General features: G+C 37.4%; 1 protein-coding gene across 1 annotated transcript in view; it reads left to right on the top strand.

Moving 5' to 3' along the window:
* CFAP54 (cilia and flagella associated protein 54) overlaps nt 1–21,454 on the top strand; it is a 294,742-nt gene that overhangs the window by 46,208 nt on the left and 227,080 nt on the right. The window contains exons 15-19 of the mRNA XM_034987789.1: nt 3,401–3,477; nt 10,334–10,462; nt 10,831–10,957; nt 19,633–19,719; nt 19,841–19,962. Coding sequence (XP_034843680.1) covers nt 3,401–3,477; nt 10,334–10,462; nt 10,831–10,957; nt 19,633–19,719; nt 19,841–19,962 — 542 coding nt within the window. The remainder of the gene's footprint in view (nt 1–3,400; nt 3,478–10,333; nt 10,463–10,830; nt 10,958–19,632; nt 19,720–19,840; nt 19,963–21,454) is intronic.

Raw genomic sequence — 21,454 nt, 5'->3', positions numbered from 1 at the left:
ATTGAGTGTGGCTTAGCAGATGGAAGTTTAGAGCCATGGTTCTCAAATTTTGATTGGCATCAGTATCACTTGGGAACTTGTTAAAAATACAAAGGCCCAGATCCTGTCCTACTTCATCTAGCCTGGGCCTTTCTAGTCTTTATTAGTTTATCTGGTGATTTTGATACACATCAAAGTTTGAGAACTACTGGCTAAAGGTCTCTGGCTCTCTAATACATTCAATGGTCTGAAGTCCTATTTTTTTTGAAATGTCCTGTCTTAAAATGCCTTTTCCTTTTTTAAAATTTTTATTATGCAGAATTTCAAATAGAGAGAGATGGAATAAATTACCCTGTACCTATTATCCAGTACCAATATTATGAACATTTTGCCAATCTTAATTTCATTTCTTCCTGTAACACATTTTTTCCTCTGGGGTGTTTTAAAGCAGACATAATGTCATTTCACCAGTAAATACCTCAATGTGTGTGTGTGTGTGTGTGTGTTGGTTTGTCTATGTAACAGATAAAGATTTTGTTTTGTTTTACAAAACTATAATGCCATTATTACTATACTTTACAAAATAAGGGGAAAATTCCTATGTCCCTGACTATATAAAAATTTCTTAAGTTGCAGGGTGCCTGGGTGGCTCAGTCATTAGGCATCTGCCTTGGTCTCAGGTCACGATCCCAGGGTCCTGGGATCGAGCCCCGCATCGGGCTTCCTGCTCTGCAGAAAGCCTGCTTCTCCCTCTCCCACTCCCCCTGCTTGTGTTCCCTCTCTTGCTGTTTCTCTCTCTCTGTCAAATAAATAAATAAATAAATAAATCTTTAAAAAAAAAAATCCTAAGTTGGCTTGTTCCAATCAGGATCCAAATAAGCCCATGCATTTTACTTTCTTTCATTTTTCTTGAGTCTCTCTTTCTAATCTATAACAGTTCCTTTCCTCCTCTCCCTTTCAAGCCATTTATTTTTTTGAAGACATTGATTTGTCATCTTGTAGGATTCCCCACATTCTGGATTTGGCTGTTTGTGTCTTTGTGGTATTAACTTGTTTCTCTACTTGGTAGTTGGATCTAGAGGCTTGTTTAGATTCAAGTGATATCTTATCAAAAACAATTCCTGCCAATATCTTATACACTTGGCAAGAATACTTCATAGGTGGTGCTGTTTACTCCCTGTTGTGTTGAATCAGGAAGCATATAATGCCTAGTTATCCCACATGTTGTGTTGTAAAGACTTACCAGTGAGTTCAGCTATTGTCAGCCTGACCTTTTTCCTAGGTTGTTTTCCCCAGATGTAGATTCTGAGAGAAGTTGTTGAGTGAAGTAGTTACCTAGGGAAGCAGGATGGTGGTGTGGAGAAGTGAGACAGAAAATGAAAAGAAGGCAATACAAAGTACAGTAAGTTAAGGAGAAGGCTACTTTTGTAGGTTTAGGACTTTTTCCCATGAGAGACCTCTAGGAGACTGTATAGAACCTGCCCCAGAGAGCTGGGAGGTTGAGATATTTATACAACTTTTATCTGTCATTGATTGAAGGCTACTGGAGGAGTGGGAGTGAGAAGCTGGAAAGGGCTTCAAACTTCTATCATTCCTCCTGCACTTAACTATATTGAATTCTTAAGTGAAGAATTACTTCATCAGCTATTTGGTTACTCTGGCTATTTTTGATTGTGTGGTAGACATTATACTTGCCAAATATATTATAGAAATAACTTGAAGCCTTAGATGAGGTTAATGTTCTTCCAGAGAAGATTATGCTTGCTTTTACTAGATGCATGAAGACATTATTACTCTAGGATCCCATTAGTCCACTTTGAGAGATTAAGATAATTGGAAGCTGAGATGCTCTCCTGTTGACTTACTTTCCATTTACCCTAAGTCCTGGGATGCAGCCTCTTCTGGCTTCTTACTCTTAGTGTCCCTGGATCCTAATCTCTGTTGCTTTAGTTCTCAGGGCTGTCAGAAGCATTACTCAGCTTCTCAGCTTTCCATTTCAGAATTGACAAAAGTCCTCAGTTGGGGAGGTAGCTCTAATGCCATTCTTTATTCCCTGGGCTCTCTTCCCAAGATCCAGGTGATACTCTTTTCTCAAGATCCTAGCTCTATATTTATATTTTCATGATCTTCTTTGCTTACAGATGAAGAAATAAAGTTTTTTCAGCTTTTTTTTTTTTTTTTAAAGATTTTATTTATTTGACAGAGAGAGACACAGTGAGAGAGGGAACACAAGCAGGGGGAATGGGAGAGAGAGAAGCAGGCTCCCCATGGAGCAGGGAGCCTGATGCGGGGCTCGATCCCAGGACCCTGGGATCATGACCTGAGCCGAAGGCAGACGCTTAACAACTGAGCCACCCAGGTGCCCCTCAGCTTTTCTAGTGGTCTCTAGTCAGGAGAATTTTTCCAGGTTACCTGTTATTGAAAACAAAAGGCCCAATGATTACTTTTTTTTTTAAAAGTCTATTTCTTATTCAATTTTATTTTGTTTATTATTACTTTTGGGAGACTATTGTTTTGGTGTATTTTATACTCTGTTTAATTATAAATTAAATGCAATTTGTTGATTCTTTGCTAAAGTGTTTCATTTCTAAAGAACTAATTGATATTGGAGCATGATCCATTTATAAATAGAAAATCTATGTTTATGTAGTGAGGGGTTGTCCCCATTTAGATATATAAGTTCTTATAACTTTTCCAACATTAGTTATTGGATAACTAATCCAATAATCTTATTGGCACATAAAACACAAAGTACAAGTCATTCTTGTATATTAATTATGACAATCTGATTCAAAATGTTTATTGGACTGTTGATTAAGTAATGGATTATTTAGTTTAAATTATTGAGTACATTTTAAAATAGGAAACTAGAATTGCCATATATTTATGATTTATTTTTATTTCACTCAAACCAGCCTTGTCTGATATTTGTGCAAATTCATAAGGCTTTTACACTGTTTTGTGAATGCTTTTCAATGGACTTTATAGACTATATAGAAAGACCAGTCTCTTTACCATTATATTACCTTGTTAATAATCAAGATTTTTAATTTTGTTTGTTGTACTGCAAGATACTTTTAAATTAACTTATATAAAGACAAAATGTAATTATATGGAAGAAATAATTTTGTATTTAGTCACCTTCTAAGTGTTGAATCATTTCTAAAATCATGAGTAATCAAAAAGGTAACCAATTTGGCATAACATTTTTTAGGATTATGATTCACTGCTATGTTTACATTTTTTTCCTTCCTCCTCTTCTTTCCTCTGGTCCTTCCTTCTTTCCCTTTGTTTCTTCTCTCCTTCTCACTCCTCTTCTTCCTACTTTTACCCCTTTCACTTCCTCCTCTTCCTCCTCCTCTTCCCTTCCTTCCTCTTCTGTTACTTCCTTCCTTCTTTTCCTCCCCCCCCTCCCCCACAGAGATACCTTTAAGAAAAGGAACTGGTGAATCCTTTGATATTTCGAGAGGGAACGTAGAAATTCTTCCAATACTAAAGGTATTGCAAAAATATTTTAGAAAATACAATTAAAAACATGAATTTAGATTTTCAGATAATATTAAATTTGTAAATATGTAATGGTTAATTATAGAAATAATTTTGAATATTTAATATTTGAGAATTTATAGTGTTTACATACATTGAAAACTACAGGGGACATTTTCTACCTTTTGCTTTTACTGTAGAAAAAAAATCCCAATCAGCTTTAAAAATAACCTGGTAAATTATCTTAAAAGGATTTGTAGTTACATTACCACTGGTATTTTGAATGTGTTGTGATTCATAGACTCATGGAGCAGAGAGGTCCTGCTCAGCATATTCCTCTGGCAGATTCAATGAGTTTTACTTGTTGAAAAGATACTTAGAACAGTCCCTGGCACTGGGGCAAGTTCTTAGTGATTGTTACCTTAAGAGAAGAAAGGGGGTGAGGGAGATAAATAGCTATTCCTCTTCTTGATTATGTTTTTCTTACAATATTTGAATTATTTCTGTCCATCAAAGATTGTGTTGTTCTATAGATCTGAATGGGAGTCTAGGAAACCATGTCATATATGTTATAAACACTCTTTTATTTATAGACAAGAACTAGAATAGCATTTTGTCAAGTCTGTCCTATGTGATGCTAATACTATGCTTCAGAAAAGGATGCCAGAGTCAAGTAACTTTGGGTGACTTTGGATGAAACACAACAGGTTCTTTACTATAAGACTTCTCAGAGGCCTTCATTTGCTTATGAGCATTGTGGTTTTCCAAGAAGATTACATGAAAATAAAACCCATTTTACGCCCTATGGAATAACTACTTAGGACACTAGTGTTCATGGACTACTGTTGAAAAATACTTTTCTAGAGAGGAAGCCAGTGATCTATATTTTTGTTTGATTAATTCAAAAATTGTAATTTTAAATTACAAAAGTTGTATTAACAGAGGATATTTTGAGGTATAAAAAGGGAAAAATCTGCAATTTCCCTATATAGACTGAAATATTATTTTTTTTATATTCTCTTCTAGTCTTTTTTATATTTTTTAGCATAGTAGCATTCTGATGTTTTTTTCCTAACATTATTTCATCAGCACTTTTCCTGTTGCTAAATGTTAATACTCATAATTGCTATATTTTCTCTGAAAAATCAATTTGAAATATATGTCATAAAATTATAAAGAATATTATAAGGTAGACCCATTTCCCCTTAAGAAACAATACATTATTAGTACAGTTGAAACTCCTCCACTAACTCCTTTGATCATATCACCTTTCTTCCTGCCTAGCAGAACTAGTATTCTAAATATAATGACTATAAATTCCAGGCATACTTTTATTATATATGTGTGTTTTTCCCAGAAAGTAGAGAGTATTGCTTTTAAATTTATATATATATAGTCATAGTGTGACTGCAGCTTGCTTTTTATCTCAGTATTGTGTTTGTGAGATTCACTCCAGTTGATTTGTGGTAGTCATAGTGATGATTTTTGCTACACATCTAACTTGCTCAAGATTTGCATAGTAAGTAGATTTGAACTTAGGTGTATTGCCTTCAACGTCCAGGTATTTAGTCACTATGCTATGTTTGATTTAAAAAAAAAAGTGTCTTCAGGATACTTGTATAAAAGATACTTTTCTAATACATAAAATATGCAAGTCCTGTAACTGGGTACCAATCAAATATCATGAATATACTGGAGGACTGGGGGATCATTCTGAATTTACTTTCTTCTAATGATAGGTTTTAGGGAATGCAATTTTGAGTTCTTTATGTAGCATTGTGTCTTGAGAGAGCTAGAGTTGAGAAATCTTAAATTGGGGACAGTATGTTTGAAATTCACAAGAGATTGAGGAGGCATAATAGCTGTCTGCCAAGGTTTTTCCAGGGATCACTTATAGTGCTTGCTAAATATACATCTTCCTATTTCTCACTTAAGGCATATGGAATCATAATTTCAGTTGTGGTGTGTTAAAAGTTTATAATTACAGGTATTTTCCTCTTAAAATTCCCCCAGGTAGATTCTTTTTTTTTTTTTTTTTTTAAGATTTTATTTATTTATTTGAGAGAGAGAGAATGAGAGAGAGAGCACATGAGGGGGGGAGGGTCAGAGGGAGAAGCAGACTCCCTGCCGAGCAGGGAGCCCGATGTGGGACTCGATCCAGGGACTCCAGGATCATGACCTGAGCCGAAGGCAGTTGCTTAACCAACTGAGCCACCCAGGCGCCCCATTTCTTTTTTTTTTTTTAAGATTATTTATTTATTTATTTGAGAGAGAGTGAGAACAAGCAGGGGGAGCGGCAGAGGGAGAGGGAGAAGCAGGTTCCCTGTGTGGGGCTTGATCCCAAGACCCCAGGATCATGATCTGAGCCCAAGGCAGACGCTTAACCGACTGAGCCACCCAGGCACCCTCCCCAGATAGATTCTTAAGGAAACTAGAATTTCAGAATCACTGGCTTAGTGAGCCAGCACTTATTCTCTGAGGCTTCATAGGGCAGGAATAAGAATAGTAATAGAAGTTACAAAGTGCTAGATTTTAGCTTCAGGTGGAAAATTTCTGGCAATTAAAGCCACTAAATAAAATGAGTTTCATAGAAGGTGGCAGTTTTCCCAAATGAAGCTGAAGACCGTTTATGAACTATTGATACTCTTATTTAAATTAGGAAAATGTGCCCTTTCCTTGATATGATTTATTACCATATGCTGGGAAATTGCCGAAATAAATACAGGTCTGTGATGATAACAGCATGAATGGCACCCCCTAAAATTGTGCGATAGACAACCTGCCCAGCAGTACTGTGGCATATGGTAGATGTAGTACAGGTGGTTCGTTGGTGTGACCTAAGGATTCACCAGATGGTGTTGGAAGACGCAGAGTTGAATCTTTCTTTTTTAATTTAATTTTATTATGTTATGTTAATCACCATACATCATTAGTTTTTGATGTAGTGTTCCATGATTCATTGTTTGCGTATAACACCCAGTGCTCCATTCAACACGTGCCCTCTTTAATACCCATCACCAGGCTAACCCATCCCCCCACTCCCCTCCCCCTAGAACCCTCAGTTTGTTTCTCAGAGTCCATAGTCTCTCATGGTTCGTCTCCCCCCTCCGATTTCCCCCCCTTCATTTTTCCCTTCCTACTATCTTCTTCTTCTTTTTTTTGACATACAATGTATTATTTGTTTCAGAGGTGCAGGTCTGTGATTCATCAGTCTTACACAATTCACAGTGCTCACAATAGCACATACCCTCCCCAATGTCTATCACCCAGCCACCCCATCCCTCTCACCCCCCACCACTCCAGCAACCCTCAGTTTGTTTCCTGAAATTAAGAATTCCTCATATCAGTGAGATCATATGATACATGTCTTTCTCTGATTGACTTATTTTGCTTAGCATAATACCCTCTAGTTCCATCCATGGTTTTTTTTTTTTTTTTGATGGCTGCATAATATTCCATAGTATATATATACCACATCTTCTTTATCCATTCATCTGTTAATGGACATCTTGGCTCTTTCCATAGTTTGGCTATTGTGGACATTGCTGCTATAAACATGGGGGTGCATGTACCCCTTCAGATCACTCCATTTGTATCTTTGGGGTAAATACCCAGTAGTGCAATTGCTGGGTTGTAGGGTAGCTCTATTTTCAACTTTTTGAGGAACCTCCATACTGTTTTCCAGAGTGGTTGCACCAGCTTGCATTCCCACCAACAGTGTAGGAGGGTTCCCCTTTCCCAGAGTTGAATCTTGACTCTTAAATTGACAGTGTGATCTTGAGCAAATTATTTCATCTGTTTGAATGTAAGTGTCCTCATCTGTAAAATTATAACAATAGAACCAATTCTACTGGTATTATTTAAGTTACTTAGTGTAAATGAGGTATTGGTAATGTTGCAGAAACCAGTACCTGCCTGGCACATGGTAGCTACTCAGTTTTTCTCTTATGTTTTATGTAGAGCACTGAATCTTAACTTAGGGTATCAGACCCATCTGGAGGGGAGTGAAGTGGAGAGAAGTGAGAATTTATTGTAAGGAGAATCCAAAATCTTTATGCTCACCTATCAGAGATTGTAGGTGGGATAAATTATACATCTTGCATATATACATGCAACTATTTAAAAAAAAATGAGGTGTTTATTGTAATCACATTCAAAGCTTATTTAAAAGTTTTACTGAATACATAGCAGCTAGTTCTTTCAATAAATGTATTATAAAATTACAATAATTAGTAGGTATCTACCTCATAGGATAATGGCAATTAAAAAATTAGTCCCTGTAAAGCATTTAGTCCAGTATCTGGAACATAGTTTAATTAAATGTTAGCTAAAATAATGACAAAAATAACAAAAGTGATACTGATGGTGATGATGTTGATGAGAGAATGTAGGTGTGTGTGGAGGAGGGTCTTTGAAATTTTTTGGTGTTAAAAAGGCATCCTTAGAGACTTCTGTTTCTGGGAAAAGGGCAAACTGGGTGAGCTGAAAACCCTGTTCTACAAAGCATCTAGAAATTTTGGGCAGAATTGAAAAAATATCCTCAAGCACATTGTGGTGCTCACAAGAAAGTAAGATAAATTCCAGGGGCCAAGAAAGGGGAACTGAAAACTAGAATGGTCATTTTATGAGTAGATGCTGCAGTTGGTTGATGGGCTCAGTTATAAAAAAGGTCAGATTAACAGCCATTCAGTGACAAGATATGAAGTGTGGGCACATGAAAGATGGGGGTTTGGAACTGAGACTTACACATTAAAATTATGACCTCCAAAAGACCACATTCTAGAGAAGGGAGACCAGAAGAAAACCAATCTGCCTGTTTGTATGGGGAGGTATCTCCACATGGGTACTGGAGGTGGGTGGGTGGGAGAGAGTCTTTCTTCCTAATGATTTATAATCCTGGGCCTGCTTTCACGTGAGTAGGTCTGTTTTTTGAATTTACATTACTTGAGTTGCATGAGAACCTCCCTGGGCCTGTGATTCTTGAATGGAGATATATATCTATATATCTTTGAATGGATGTGTGTAATCAAATTGTTTATATTCCAGGAAAGCAAGGATGATTTAACATTAGAAAATATAATGCAGTACACCGCATTAGCAGACGAAAGGAAGAAATACGACTACCTCACTAGATAAAAAAGATGGAACAACAACATTTGACAAAATTCAACAGCCATCTTTAAAAAATAACTCTTAAGTCAGGAATAGAGAACTTTTTTTCCCATAAAGGGTATCATTCAAAGACCTGTAATGAATGTTATACCTATAGTAAAAGATTAAAAGCAATCCCTTTATTCTGAGGTAATGACATAGGATATCTGCCATTCTTCTGTTCAACATGTCCTAGAGATCTTAGTCAGCTGAGAAAGAAAGCAGATAAAAAAGGCATAAGGACTGTAAAGCAAATACCAGCCTTGTCTCAATCCACAGACTAGTACAATGCATTACACATTTTTAGTAATAGCAATCTAAATGCCTATCGGTAGAAGAGTGGATAAGTATATTGTGACATGTTCCTCAGCATCACACTATTTCACTGTGGCCGTAAGGATGAATGAATTAGTGTGGGCTTGAACTAGAGTCAGCTTGGCATCCTTGCCCTTCCCTTCTTTAGTCACCTTTGTGTCACAGGGGAAAAGCTGGAACTGCAATTCCCAGCATCTCATTTCTACGTGCTTCTAGGTTAGTCTTCCAATGAGGAGCATTTGCAGGAATGTATAATGAAGGGAAGACAGAGTTCTTACTTGGCAGTGGCAGATGGAAGAAGTTTATTTACCAGAGGTGCTGAGCAAGCTCTTGCAATTCACTTGGCGCACATGGTGTGACAGACACTCGCAGCTGTTGTCAGCTGCTCCTTGATTCTTAGATTCACAGAGGCTTGTGCATGCAGCCAAATTGTCACTGGCAGCTTCCTTGGCCTTTGTTCCCCCAGTCGTTCCAACAGTGATAGACACCTCTAATTCTGTGTATCCAATCTCTTTCTGCTTGAGAGTATCTCCAGTTGTTCTGTGTTCCTAACCAAACTCTGACACATTGAGTTACATACACCAGCATGAAAAAATTGCAACAACATATGTTTGAGCCTATAAAGTGAACTGCAAAATTTTCTGACAGAATTAAAAAGTAGGCAAGCAATATTGCATATTGTTAATAGATACATACACATGTGGTAAAAGTTTAAAAACACGCCAAAGAATGGTAAAAACCAAAGCACAGTGGCTTCCTTTAGGAGCAGAGAAAAGGATTGTCATGTGGACAGTTCTATAGAGGATTTCAGTTATCTGCATGTATGTGTTTGCTTTATTTCCAAAAAATTTTCTGGAGAAATACGTGAAATTTGAAAGTTTGAACAAAACTGGATGCTTGTTATATTATTCTCTGTATTTGTCTATCAGAATAATTAGAATGTAAAGGTATTTAGTTTTTGAAAATCATGGTATACGCCATTGGATTTGATGGCCTCTACATCTAAATTTCCAGCTCTGAGATTTAAAAAAAAAAAATTAACTTTCAAAATGAAGTGTGTGAAAATGACAAATTATGAGGGTTGTATTTTAAAAATTTACCTATACATTTGGTACAGTCAGAATTTTGAAAACCATAAAAGGAAGATATATACATATTTACGAAAAGCTTAATTTATATTTAGAAAAATGATGAATTGTATTTATTATTTCACTTTTATCAGTAGTACTCCACATTTAATCAAAGACAGATACACTGAGTAAAAAATATAACATTGTAGATATTGGATAGATTATTTCAATTTATTACTAGGTTTGAGTTATTATTGAAAGAAGTTTGAAAATGTTGTATGTGATTTTTCCTTACATGTTATTTTTCTGTTTTGTTTATAAAATTACTTTAGAAGAAACCCGTGGAACAGTTATTTTTGGCTTATGAACTTCTTGACAAAGCAATTGATGGAATAAACTTGAATTGCATGTTAACTACTTTGCCAAATGGATCATCAGTGATTGACCATTGCTATGCCAAGGTAAATGGGAAACTCTTACATGAAATTGAAGTGTTTGTTACTTAGCTAGGAAGAGGACTGGCTTTGCAAGTAGGTGAGTAAAGTGTGATTTGTGGTGGCCTCATTCTCATAGGCCAGAAATCTATTCCCCTCTTCCCAGAAGAAATGAAGGAGAGTGAGGAGTCTTTAAATTTGTTACTGAAGAGGCCACTGGTGAACTTGAAAAGCAGGTTTATTAGCATGTGAACCAGATTGCAAAGAGTTGAGAAATGAGCAGAATTTAATGGCGTAGAGTAAAATGCTAACTTGAGTGGTAATAGGATAGAGCTATTTTTAGTATGTTTTGATAACTGTATTTCTTTTTTATTTTTGCTTCAATCCTACCAAAGTACACCCAGGATATAGATGGAGACATGTGCAAACCAGTCACACCAAATTCTTTCATGATGGATTTGCATCTTGAACTAATTCAAGCCCAGCACCGGATAGCTGTTGTGCTTCTTGACCAATTGCAAGGTAGTAGTGATCAAAGCAAATAATTTGTTTTGCATCATTTTTAAGATAAGTTCAAGAATAGTAAATAATTTGTAAATTATGTTCTTGTTGGAGTGTTTTCCAGATAAATTTCATTCTTTTCTTTTCCCTGCTTAATATCAATAGATACCTTTCATTATTGCTTTATATCCTGCATAGCAAATCAATTAGTATACTTCTAAAAAATTAATTTTGTTTGAGTTATAGTCAATTACTGATATTTTGTTAATTCAATCAAGCAAATATAATTATTGAGTACCTATTAAGATCCAGGAACCATATTATGTTTAGTATAAATAAGATAAAACCTCTAATTTTGAGCTTCTAGTAAGTAAGCCAATTGTAACAGTTGAGATTAATAAATGTAACAGAAGTGGGCTCAGTTTCTGTTGTAGGCACACAGAAGAGGAGTATCTATAATAAACAAGAGTTAGGGATGGCTTCCTGGGAGAAGTGATAGTTGACCAGAAGGCTAGAAAATATCTTTATGAAGAATGAAAAGGAAACAGTCATTTGGATAGAGAAACTAGTCTTTAGCAAACTGGAAAGCAACAATTGCATGGTGCAGTTTAGGAACTGCTGGAATTCTCTTATGGCTAGAATAAAGAGCACACATGAGAGTACGACACAGATAAGCCTAGCAATGTAGATCACAGTTAAATCTTGAATAGCTAAGGGGTTTATATTTATCCTTGAAGCTATTGAAAAACTTAGAAAGACAGCTCTGACATAATGTCAGAGCACACATGACTTGGATCTAAGTTTTTTTGGCCTCATTATTAGATAAAGACTTCAAAACATTTTTTAAAAAGATGTCAATAGTAATACTAGTGTGCATACAGATAATACATTTACTCGTTTCAAAATAAGATTTAACGTCATTATGTATAAAAATTAAGGTTAAATTTTGATAAAGCCAAGTTACTCTTGGCAGGATTATATAGCCAGTATTCATTTAACAACTACTCCATTATAAATTACTGACTAATTATAGAATAGTACTAAGTGTTCCAGCCTAATACAACCTCTGATTTCTGTCTAAAGCATTCTAATTTGAAGGGATACATGCACCCTGATGTTTATAGCAGCATTAACAAAAGTAGCCAAATTATGGAAAGGGCCCAAATGTCCATCAACTGATGAATGGATAAAGAAGATGTGGTATATGTATATAATGGAATATTACTCAGCCATAAAAAAGAATGAAATCTTGCCATTTGCAATGACATGGATGGAGCTAGAGATAGAGTCTTATACTAAGCTAAGTAAGTCAGTCAGAGAAAGACAAATACTGTATGATTTCATTCATGTGTGGAATTTAAGAAACAAAACAAACCATCATAGGGGAAAAAAAGAGAGCAGCAAACCAAGAAACAGGCTCTTAACTGTAGAGAACAAACAGATAGTTACTAGAGGGGAGGTGGATAGGAATGGGTTAAATAGGTGATCGGGATGAAGGAGTACACGTGTTGTGATGAGCACCTGGTGTTGTATATAAGTGTTGAATCACTAAATTGTACACCTGAAACTAATAATACACTGTATGTTAACTAACTGGAATTTAAATAAAAACCTAAAAAAAAAATATTCAGATGTCACATCATATATACAACTAAATAGATTTAATCAAATGCTAGGTAATTAATTAATTTTTGAGTGCAAACTTTTTTCCCCAGGTTATTGAGACATAATTGACAGATAACATTATGTAAGCATAAGGTGTACAAATGTGTTGATTTTATACACTAATATATTGCAAAATTATTACCATTATAACGTTAGCTAACACTTCTATCATGTCACATAATTGCCACTTCTTTTTTGTGGGACGAGCACTTAAGATTTACTCACTTAGCAACTTTCAAGTGTATACTACAGTATTATTAATTATAATCACCATGATGTACATGAGATCCCTAGAACTGTATATACCTTTTGACCGACATATGTCCATTTCCTTCCACTTCCCCTCTAGCCCCTGGTAACCACCACTCTACTCTCTGTTTCTATGAATTCAGCTTTCTTAGATTCTACATGTAAGTGATATCATACAGCATTTGTCTGACTTATTTCATTTAGTATCATGCCTTCAAGGTCCATCCATGTTATTGCAAATGGCAGGATTTCCTTCTTTCTCATGGCTGAATAATATTCCATGATATATATACACACACTCACATACACACACACACACCACATATTCTTTATACATTCATTCATTGATAGATACTGTTTACATATCTTGGCTATTGTGAATAATGCTGCAGTGAACATGGGAGTGCAGATATCTCTTTGAGACCTTATTTTCATTTCCTTTGGAGATACACCCAGAAAGGATTGCTGGATTGTATAGTAGTTCTGTTTTTAATTTTTTAAAAAAGATTTATTTATTCATTTTTAGGGAGGGAGGGGGAGAGAGAGAGAAAGAGAGAGAGCAGGGGGTGAAGAGGGGCACAGGGAGGGAATCTCAGGCAGATTCCCCACTGAGCGCGGAGTCAGACTCGGCTCTTGATCTCAGGACCCTGAGATCATGACCTGAGCCAAAATCAAGAGTCAGACGCTTAACTGACTGAGCCACCCAGGCACCCCTGTTTTTAATTGTTTGATGAACTTCCATAGTGTTTTCCACAGTGACTGAACCAATTTCCATTCCCACCAACAGTGTGCAAGGGTTTCCTTTGTTCCACATCCTCGTCAACATTTGTTATCTCTTGTCTTTTTGATGATAGCTATTCTAACAGATGTGAAATGGTACCTTGTTTGTCTCCCTCTCTGGTTTCATCTTGTTTATTTTTCCCTCCCTTCCCCTATGATCCTCTGTCTTGTTTCTCAAATTCCTCATATCAGTGAGATCATATGATACTTGTCTTTCTCTGATTGACTTATTTCACTTAGCATAATATTCTCTAGTTCCATCCATGGCATTGCAAATGGCAAGATTTCATTCCTTTTGATGGCTGCATACTATTCCATTGTATATATATACCACATCTTCTTTATCCATTCATCTGTTGATGGACATCTAGGCTCTTTCCATAGTTTGACTATTGTGGACATTGCTGCTATAAACATTGGGGTGCATGTGCCCCTTTGGATCACTACCTTTGTATCTTTGGGGTAAATACCCAGTAGTGCAATTGCTGGGTCATAGGGTAGCTCTATTTTCAACTTTTTGAGGAACCGCCATACTGTTTTCCAGAGTGGCTGCACCAGCTTGCATTCCCACCAACAGTGTAGGAGGGTTCCCCTTTCTCTGCATCCTCGCCAACATCTGTTGTTTCCTGACTTGTTAATTTTAGCCATTCTGACTGGTGGTATCTCATTGAGGTTTTGATTTGGATTTCCCTGATGCCGAGCGATGTTGAGCACTTTTTCATGTGTCTGTTGGCCATTTGGATGTCCTCTTTGCAGAAATGTCTGTTCATGTCTTCTGCCCATTTCTTGATTGGATCATTTGTTCTTTGGGTTTTGAGTTTGATAAGTTCTTTATAGATTTTGGATACTAGGCCTTTATCTGAGGTGTCATTTGCAAATATCTTCTCCCATTCTGTCAGTTGTCTCTTGGTTTTGTTGACTGTTTCTTTTGCTGTGCAAAAGCTTTTTATCTTAATGAAGTCCCAGTAGTTCATTTTTGCCCTTGCTTCCCTTGCCTTTGGCAATGTTTCTAGGAAGAAATTGCTGTGGCTGAGGTCGAAGAGGTTGCTGCCTGTGTTCTCCTCTAGGATTTTGATGGACTCCTGTCTCACATTTAGGTCTTTCAACCATTTTGAGTCTATTTTTGTGTGTGGTGTAAGGAAATGGTCCAGTTTCATTCTTCTGCATGTGGCTGTCCAATTCTCCCAACACCATTTGTTGAAGAGACTTTTTTCCATTGGACATTCTTTCCTGCTTTGTCGAAGATTAGTTGACCATAAAGTTGAGGGTCCATTTCTGGGCTCTCTATTCTGTTCCATTGATCTATGTGTCTGTTTTTGTGCCAGTACCATACTGTCTTGATGATGACAGCTTTGTAATAGAGCTTGAAGTCCGGAATTATGATGCCACCGGCTTTGCTTTTCTTTTTCAACGTTCCTCTGGCTGTTCGGGGTCTTTTCTAGTTCCATACAAATTTTAGGATTATTTGTTCCATTTCTTTGAAAAACATTGATGGTATTTTGATAAGGATTGCATCAAAAGTGTAGATTGCTCTAGGTAGCATAGACATTTTCACAATATTTGTTCTTCCAATCCATGAGCATGGAAGGTTTTTCCATTTGTGTCTTCCTCAATTTCTTTTTTTTTATTAAAGATTTTATTTATTTATTTGACAGAGAGAGACACAGCGAGAGAGGGAATACAAGCAAGGGGAATGGGAGAGGGAGAAGCAGGCTTCCTGCGGAGCAGGGAGCCCGATGTGGGGCTCGATCCCAGGACCCTGGGATCATGACCTGAGCCGAAGGCAGACGCTTAATGACTGAGCCACCCAGGCGCCCTTCCTCAATTTCTTTCATGAGTATTCTGTAGTTTTCTGGGTACAGATCCTTTGCTGCTTTGGTTTGATTTATTCCTAGGTATATTATGGTTTTGGGTGCAATTGTAAATGGGATCGACTCCTTAATTTCTTTTTCTTCTGTCTTGTTGTTGGTGTATAGAAATGCCACTGATTTCTGTGCATTGATTTTATATCCTGCCACTTTACTGAATTCCTGTATGAGTTCTAGCAGTTTTGGGGTGGACTCTTTTGAGTTTTCCACATAAAGTATTATATCATCTGCAAAAAGTGAGAGTTTGACTTCTTTGCCGATTTGGATGCCTTTTATTTCTTTTTGTTGTCTGATTGCTGAGGCTAGGACTTCTAATACTATGTTGAATAGCAGTGGTGATAGTGGACATCCCTGCCGTGTTCCTGACCTTAGGGGGAAAGCTCTCAGTTTTTCCCCATTGAGTATGGTATTTGCTGTGGGTTTTTCATAGCTGGCTTTTATGATATTGAGGTATGTACCCTCTATCCCTACACTGTGAAGAGTTTTAATCAAGAAAGGATGCTGTACTTTGTCAAATGCTTTTTCTGCATCTATTGAGAGGATCATATGGTTCTTGTTCTTTCTTTTATTAATGTATTGTATCACATTAATTGCTTTGCGGATATTGAACCACCCTTGCAGCCCAGGAGTAAATCCCACTTGGTCGTGGTGAATAATCCTTTTAATGTACTGTTAGATCCTATTAGCTAGTATCTTGGTGAGAATTTTGGCATCCATGTTCATCAAGGATATTGATCTGTAATTCTCTTTTTGGTTGGGTCTTTGGTTTTGAGATCAAAGTAATGCTGGCCTCATAGAATGAGTTTGGAAGTTTTCCTTCCATTTCTATTTTTTGAAACAACTTCAGAAGAATAGGTATTAGTTCTTTTTTAAATGTTTGGTAGAATTCCCTTGGGAAGCCATCTGGCCCTGGACTCTTGTTTGATGGAAGATTTTGATTACTGCTTCAATTTCCTTATTGGTTATAGGTTTGTTTAGGTTTTCTATTTTTCCTGTTTCAGTTTTGGTAGTTTATAGGGTTCTAGGAATGCATCCATTTCTTCCAGATTGCCTAATTTGTTGGCATGTTGCTCATAGTATGATCTTAAAATTGTTTGCGTTTTCTTGGTGTTGGTCATGAGCTCTCCTCTTTCATTTATGATTTTATTTATTTAGATCCTTTCTCTTTTCTTTTTGATAAGTCTGGCCAGGGGTTTATCAGTCTTATTAATTCTTTAAAGAACCAGCTTCTAGTTTTGTTGGTCTGTTCTATCTTTTGGTTTCTATTTCATTCATTTCTTTTTTTCCCCCAAGATTTTATTTATTTATTTGACAGAGAGAGAGAGGACAAGCAGGGGGAGTGGCAGGCAGAGGGAGAAGCAGGCTCCCCACTGAGCAAGGAGGCCGATGTGGGACTCTGTCCTAGGACCCTGGGATCATGACCTGAGCTGAAGGCAGACACTTAACCGACTGAGCCACCCAGTCATCCCTATTCCATTCATTTCTGCTCTAATCTTTATTATTTCCCTTCTGCTGCTTGGTTTAGGTTCTGTGTGCTGTTCTTTTTCCAGCACCTTTAAGTGTAAGGTTCGCTTGTGTATTTGAGACTTTTCTAGTTTCTTGAGAAAGGCTTGTATTGCTATGTACTTCCCTCTTAGGACCGCCTTTGCTGCATCCCAAAAGTTCTGAACAGTTGTGTTTTCATTTTTATTTGTTTCCATGAATTTTTAAAATTCTTCTTTAATTCCCTGGTGGACCCATTCATTCTTTAGGATTCTCTTTAATCTCCAAGTATTTGAGTTCCTTCCAAATTTCCTCTTGTGAGTCAGTTCAAGTTTCAAAACATTGTGGTCTGAAAATATGCAGGGAATAATTTCAGTCTTTTGATACTGGTTAAGACCTGATTTGTGACCCAGTATGTGATCTGTTCTGGAGAATGTTCCATGTGCACTCGAGAAGAATGTGTATTCTGTTGCTTTAGGATGAAATGCTCTATATCTGTGAAATCCATCTGATCCAGTGTGTCATTCAAAGCCCTTGTTTCCTTGTTGATCTTCTCTTTGATGATCTGTCCATTGCTGTGAGTGGGGTGTTAAAGTCCCCTACTATTATTGTATTATTATCAATGAATTTCTTTAATTGTATTATTAATTGGTTGATATAATTGGCTGCTCCCAAGTTAGGAGCATAAATATTTATAATTGTTAGATTTTTTTTTTTAAAGATTTCATTCATTTATTTGACAGAGAGAGACACAGCGAGAGAGGGAACACAAGCAGGGGGAGTGGGAGAGGAAGAAGCAGGCTCCCCACTGAGCAGGGAGCCCGATGCAGGGCTTGATCCCAGGACCTGGGATCATGACCTGAGCCGAAGGCAGACGCTTAACGACAGAGCCACCAGGGGCCCCTATAATTGTTAGATCTTGTTGGATAGACCCTTTAAGTATGATATAGTGTTCCTCTTCATCCCTTACTATAGTCTTTGGTTTAAAATCTAATTTGTATGATATAAGGATTGCTACCACAGCTTTCTTTTGATGTCCATTAGCATGATAAATGGTTCTCTACCCCCTCACTTTCAATCTGGAGGTGTCTTTGGGTCTAAAATGAGTCTCTTGTTGACAGCATATGGATGGGTCTTGCTTTTTTATCCAATCTGATACCCTGTGTCTTTTGATTGGAGCATTTAGCACATTTACATTCAGAGTAACTGTTGAAATATATGAATATAGTGCCATTGTATTATCTTTAAAGTCACTGTTTCTGTATATTGTCTCTGTTCCTTTCTGGTCTATGTTACTCTTGGGCTCTCTCTTCCCTTACAGGATCCCCTTTAATATTTTTTTTTTTTAAAGATTTTTTAATTTATTTGACAGAGAAAGACACAGCGAGAGAGGGAACACAAGCAGGGGGAGTGGGAGAGGGAGAAGCAGGCTTCCCGCGGAGCAGGGAGCCCGATGCGGGGCTCGATCCCAGGACCCTGGGACCACGACCTGAGTTGAAGGCAGACGCTTAATGACTGAGCCACCCAGGCGCCCCACCCCTTTAATATTTCTTGTAGGGCTTGTTTAGTGATCACAAATTCTTTTAGTTTGTTTGCCCTGGAAGCTTTTTCTCTTTTCTTCCATTCTGAATGAGAGCCTTGCTGGATAAAGTGTTCATGGCTGCATGTTTTTCTCCTTTAGTACCCTGAGTATATCATGCCAGCCCTTTTTGGCCTGGTAGGTCTCTGTACCAATCCTCCCCAGGGAAAGAGGGGGGAAAATCTCACCAGGTCTCTGCTGTTCACTGGGCCCCTGCTCTGGGAGCGGTTGCCCAATCCTGTGTGCACCCGTGCCGCTCCTCCCAGGGAGGGAGGAGGGCCACTCCTCTTGCTGGGCCCCTGCTTGGACAGGCGGTCCCTGATCTTGCCACGATTCACAGTTTATTGCAACAGCTAGCTGAGAGCCCACTCCAGGGCTCACTAATTGTAGTCGGCTTCCTTGATCCAATGCCTGGGACCTCTGCCACACTCTGGCACCCTTGTTCTTTCTGTGACCCTGGGAATCCTGAGACCAACTGTCCCACTTACAATTCTGCCCCACTTCACCACCTGCGCACCTTTCAGGCAGGGACGTTCCTCACAGGAGCAGACTTCTAGAAGTTCTGATTTTGCATTCCATTGTTATATCACTTTTCGGCAGCCAGCTTATAGAGGTTCCCTCCCACTGCGGTTTATCTTCTGATATATCCCCTCAGATTCACTTCTCCACACCTCCTAGCTTGCAAAAAGTGGCCACTTCTCCATTTGTAGAATTGCAGCGATACTTTCCTTAGCACTCGGGTTGAATTCACAGGTGTTCAGAATGATTTGATAGATATTTAGCTGAATTCAAGGTCAAGGGACCAGACGAATTGAGCGTCCCCTACTCTTCTGCCATCTTCCCTCTCCATCTATAACTTAAATATTTTTCACGTCCTCAGGCATACTGTGGCAAATAGAAGAGAGTTTGTCATTATAGATTTGTTTGAATTTTTATCTATTAATGAAAAAAAGATGACATATGAGAGGAAGCAATAATTTTACAAATAGATAGTTACCCTTTAATGTTTAGAAAATATTTCCTTTCTTGGACACAAATCTAATTGTAATGGCACTCTCCTTTTCCTTCTTCAGTTTTGCAGACTCCAACTATTAGCAAACACATATCTACCAAAGGTCCAGAAAAGCTAAAACAACCTAGAAGCATTGACTGTTTTACAGGTAATTAAAATTGGGATAAACTGTTTTAAAACAGTTTCAGAAACTGTTTAAACGTTTCTGAAAACTTTTAAAGATAGTTTTCGTGTTTCCCTTTTGATAAAATGTTTGTTTTCTGTTTCAGAATTGAATGTAATGAATAAAATAAGGAAGAATAAGCTATCCAAAGCAATTTACTTGATGCAGAAAGCTCTTCTAATATTTGAGAAAGATGCGGCCTCTACATCTTCACACAACCTTTTGATGGTAACAACATGCCATTCCTTTTTTTAGGCCTGACATATAACCTTTGTTAAATGAATGATTTAGTTCACTTTGCTAAAAATAATGTGTTGCCCTTAACATTAGATTATGAACTTTCAGGTTCCCTATATCTAGTCTTCTCTTTGAGTAGAACAGTTTTGAGCCAGGGGCACTAATCTATATTACTAGTCCCGTACTCTCCTGAAATGAGAGAGCCTCTTTCTGTAGGGACAACTTACATTGGAAGCCAAATAAAATCAGAAGGATTAAAAATGAGGGAAACTATAGAACTTACGTGACACTATGCTTAGTATAATGCATTCCTTACAATGGAATTAAGATACTTCAAGTCCATTGACTCAGAGGCCTTCTCTCAGATGGATATTGCTAATTTATATTTTACTCTCCCTGGAAATTGTTCTGTCTTCTTACCGATTCATTGTATGTTGATTTTAGAATTTAAATTCTTGAGGGTAATCACATTTCAAGCTAGAGGATTTTTAAAAACTTTGTGTGTATTACCCATAAAAATTTGATGGTATTGGCTGAGTGAATGGCACATGGTGAAGTAGAGAATAATGCTACAAGTAGTTTAGCTGATAAGAGAAAGAAAAACGTAGGTCAAAGCTAGGGAGAGGATACAGAGTTTAAGAAGAGTTTAAGAGAAAAAGTTCCACATATTTATATAATGAGTATGAAGAGCCAGAAGAAAAGAGAGAAATTGAAGATATGAGAGGGGTTAATAATAGAGCACAGTCCTATTAGAACAGGGAAAGAGATGAGTTTGAAAACATAGATAAAGTGATTCATCTTCAGTGGAGGGTAGGCTACTGGGCAGACTCCTCATCCTCTGATACAAAAGGGAAGGAGGAACAGATCAATGTAGATTTGAGTAAGTCTATTGGTGTGGCGGCAGAGAGTTGAGTTTATGCCTTTTATGTCAATCATCTGATAAAGTAGGAGGCAAGGATATCTGCCAACAATGGAGAGCAAGGGTGGACAGTTGGACTGAGGAGAGAAAAGATAGAGTGGAGTGGAATGGATGAGGAATGGATAAGGGAGCTGACAAGGAAGTTGAAGAACTGGCCAGCACAAAGTTCTAGCTAAAGTTGAAGACCATGAATTTATACTGGGCCCCATCTGCATGGTGGTATGGCATTACCCTGGTGTAGTATTTTTAGTAGCTGTGACAGCAGAATATTTGTGACAGCAGAGATTTGTACAGGGCTAGATTTTTACAAATGAAAGTATGGGTTAAAAGTTCTTAATAAAAATGGGTACAGATTGAATAGAGAGGGAAGTGATACCTTCATGGTATTTAAAGACTTGGTGAGCATGGAAATGTCAAGAAACTGGACATCTCTTTGAGGTCAGGGACCAGAAAATCAGAATCTGAGAGAGCTGGAAGGATAAGTGTTTGAGGTCAGAAAGTAAGATATTGGAATTTAAGATTTCTGATATGTAGCACTTTCTGATCATCTGTCCATTACTTCAT

Source organism: Mirounga leonina, unplaced genomic scaffold (genome assembly GCF_011800145.1).
Source record: "Mirounga leonina isolate KUSES-001 unplaced genomic scaffold, KU_Mleo_1.0 Mir_418, whole genome shotgun sequence".
Taxonomy (NCBI): domain Eukaryota; kingdom Metazoa; phylum Chordata; class Mammalia; order Carnivora; family Phocidae; genus Mirounga; species Mirounga leonina.
Note: the sequence above shows the minus strand (reverse complement) of the source record. Positions and strands in the feature narration are given on the sequence as shown.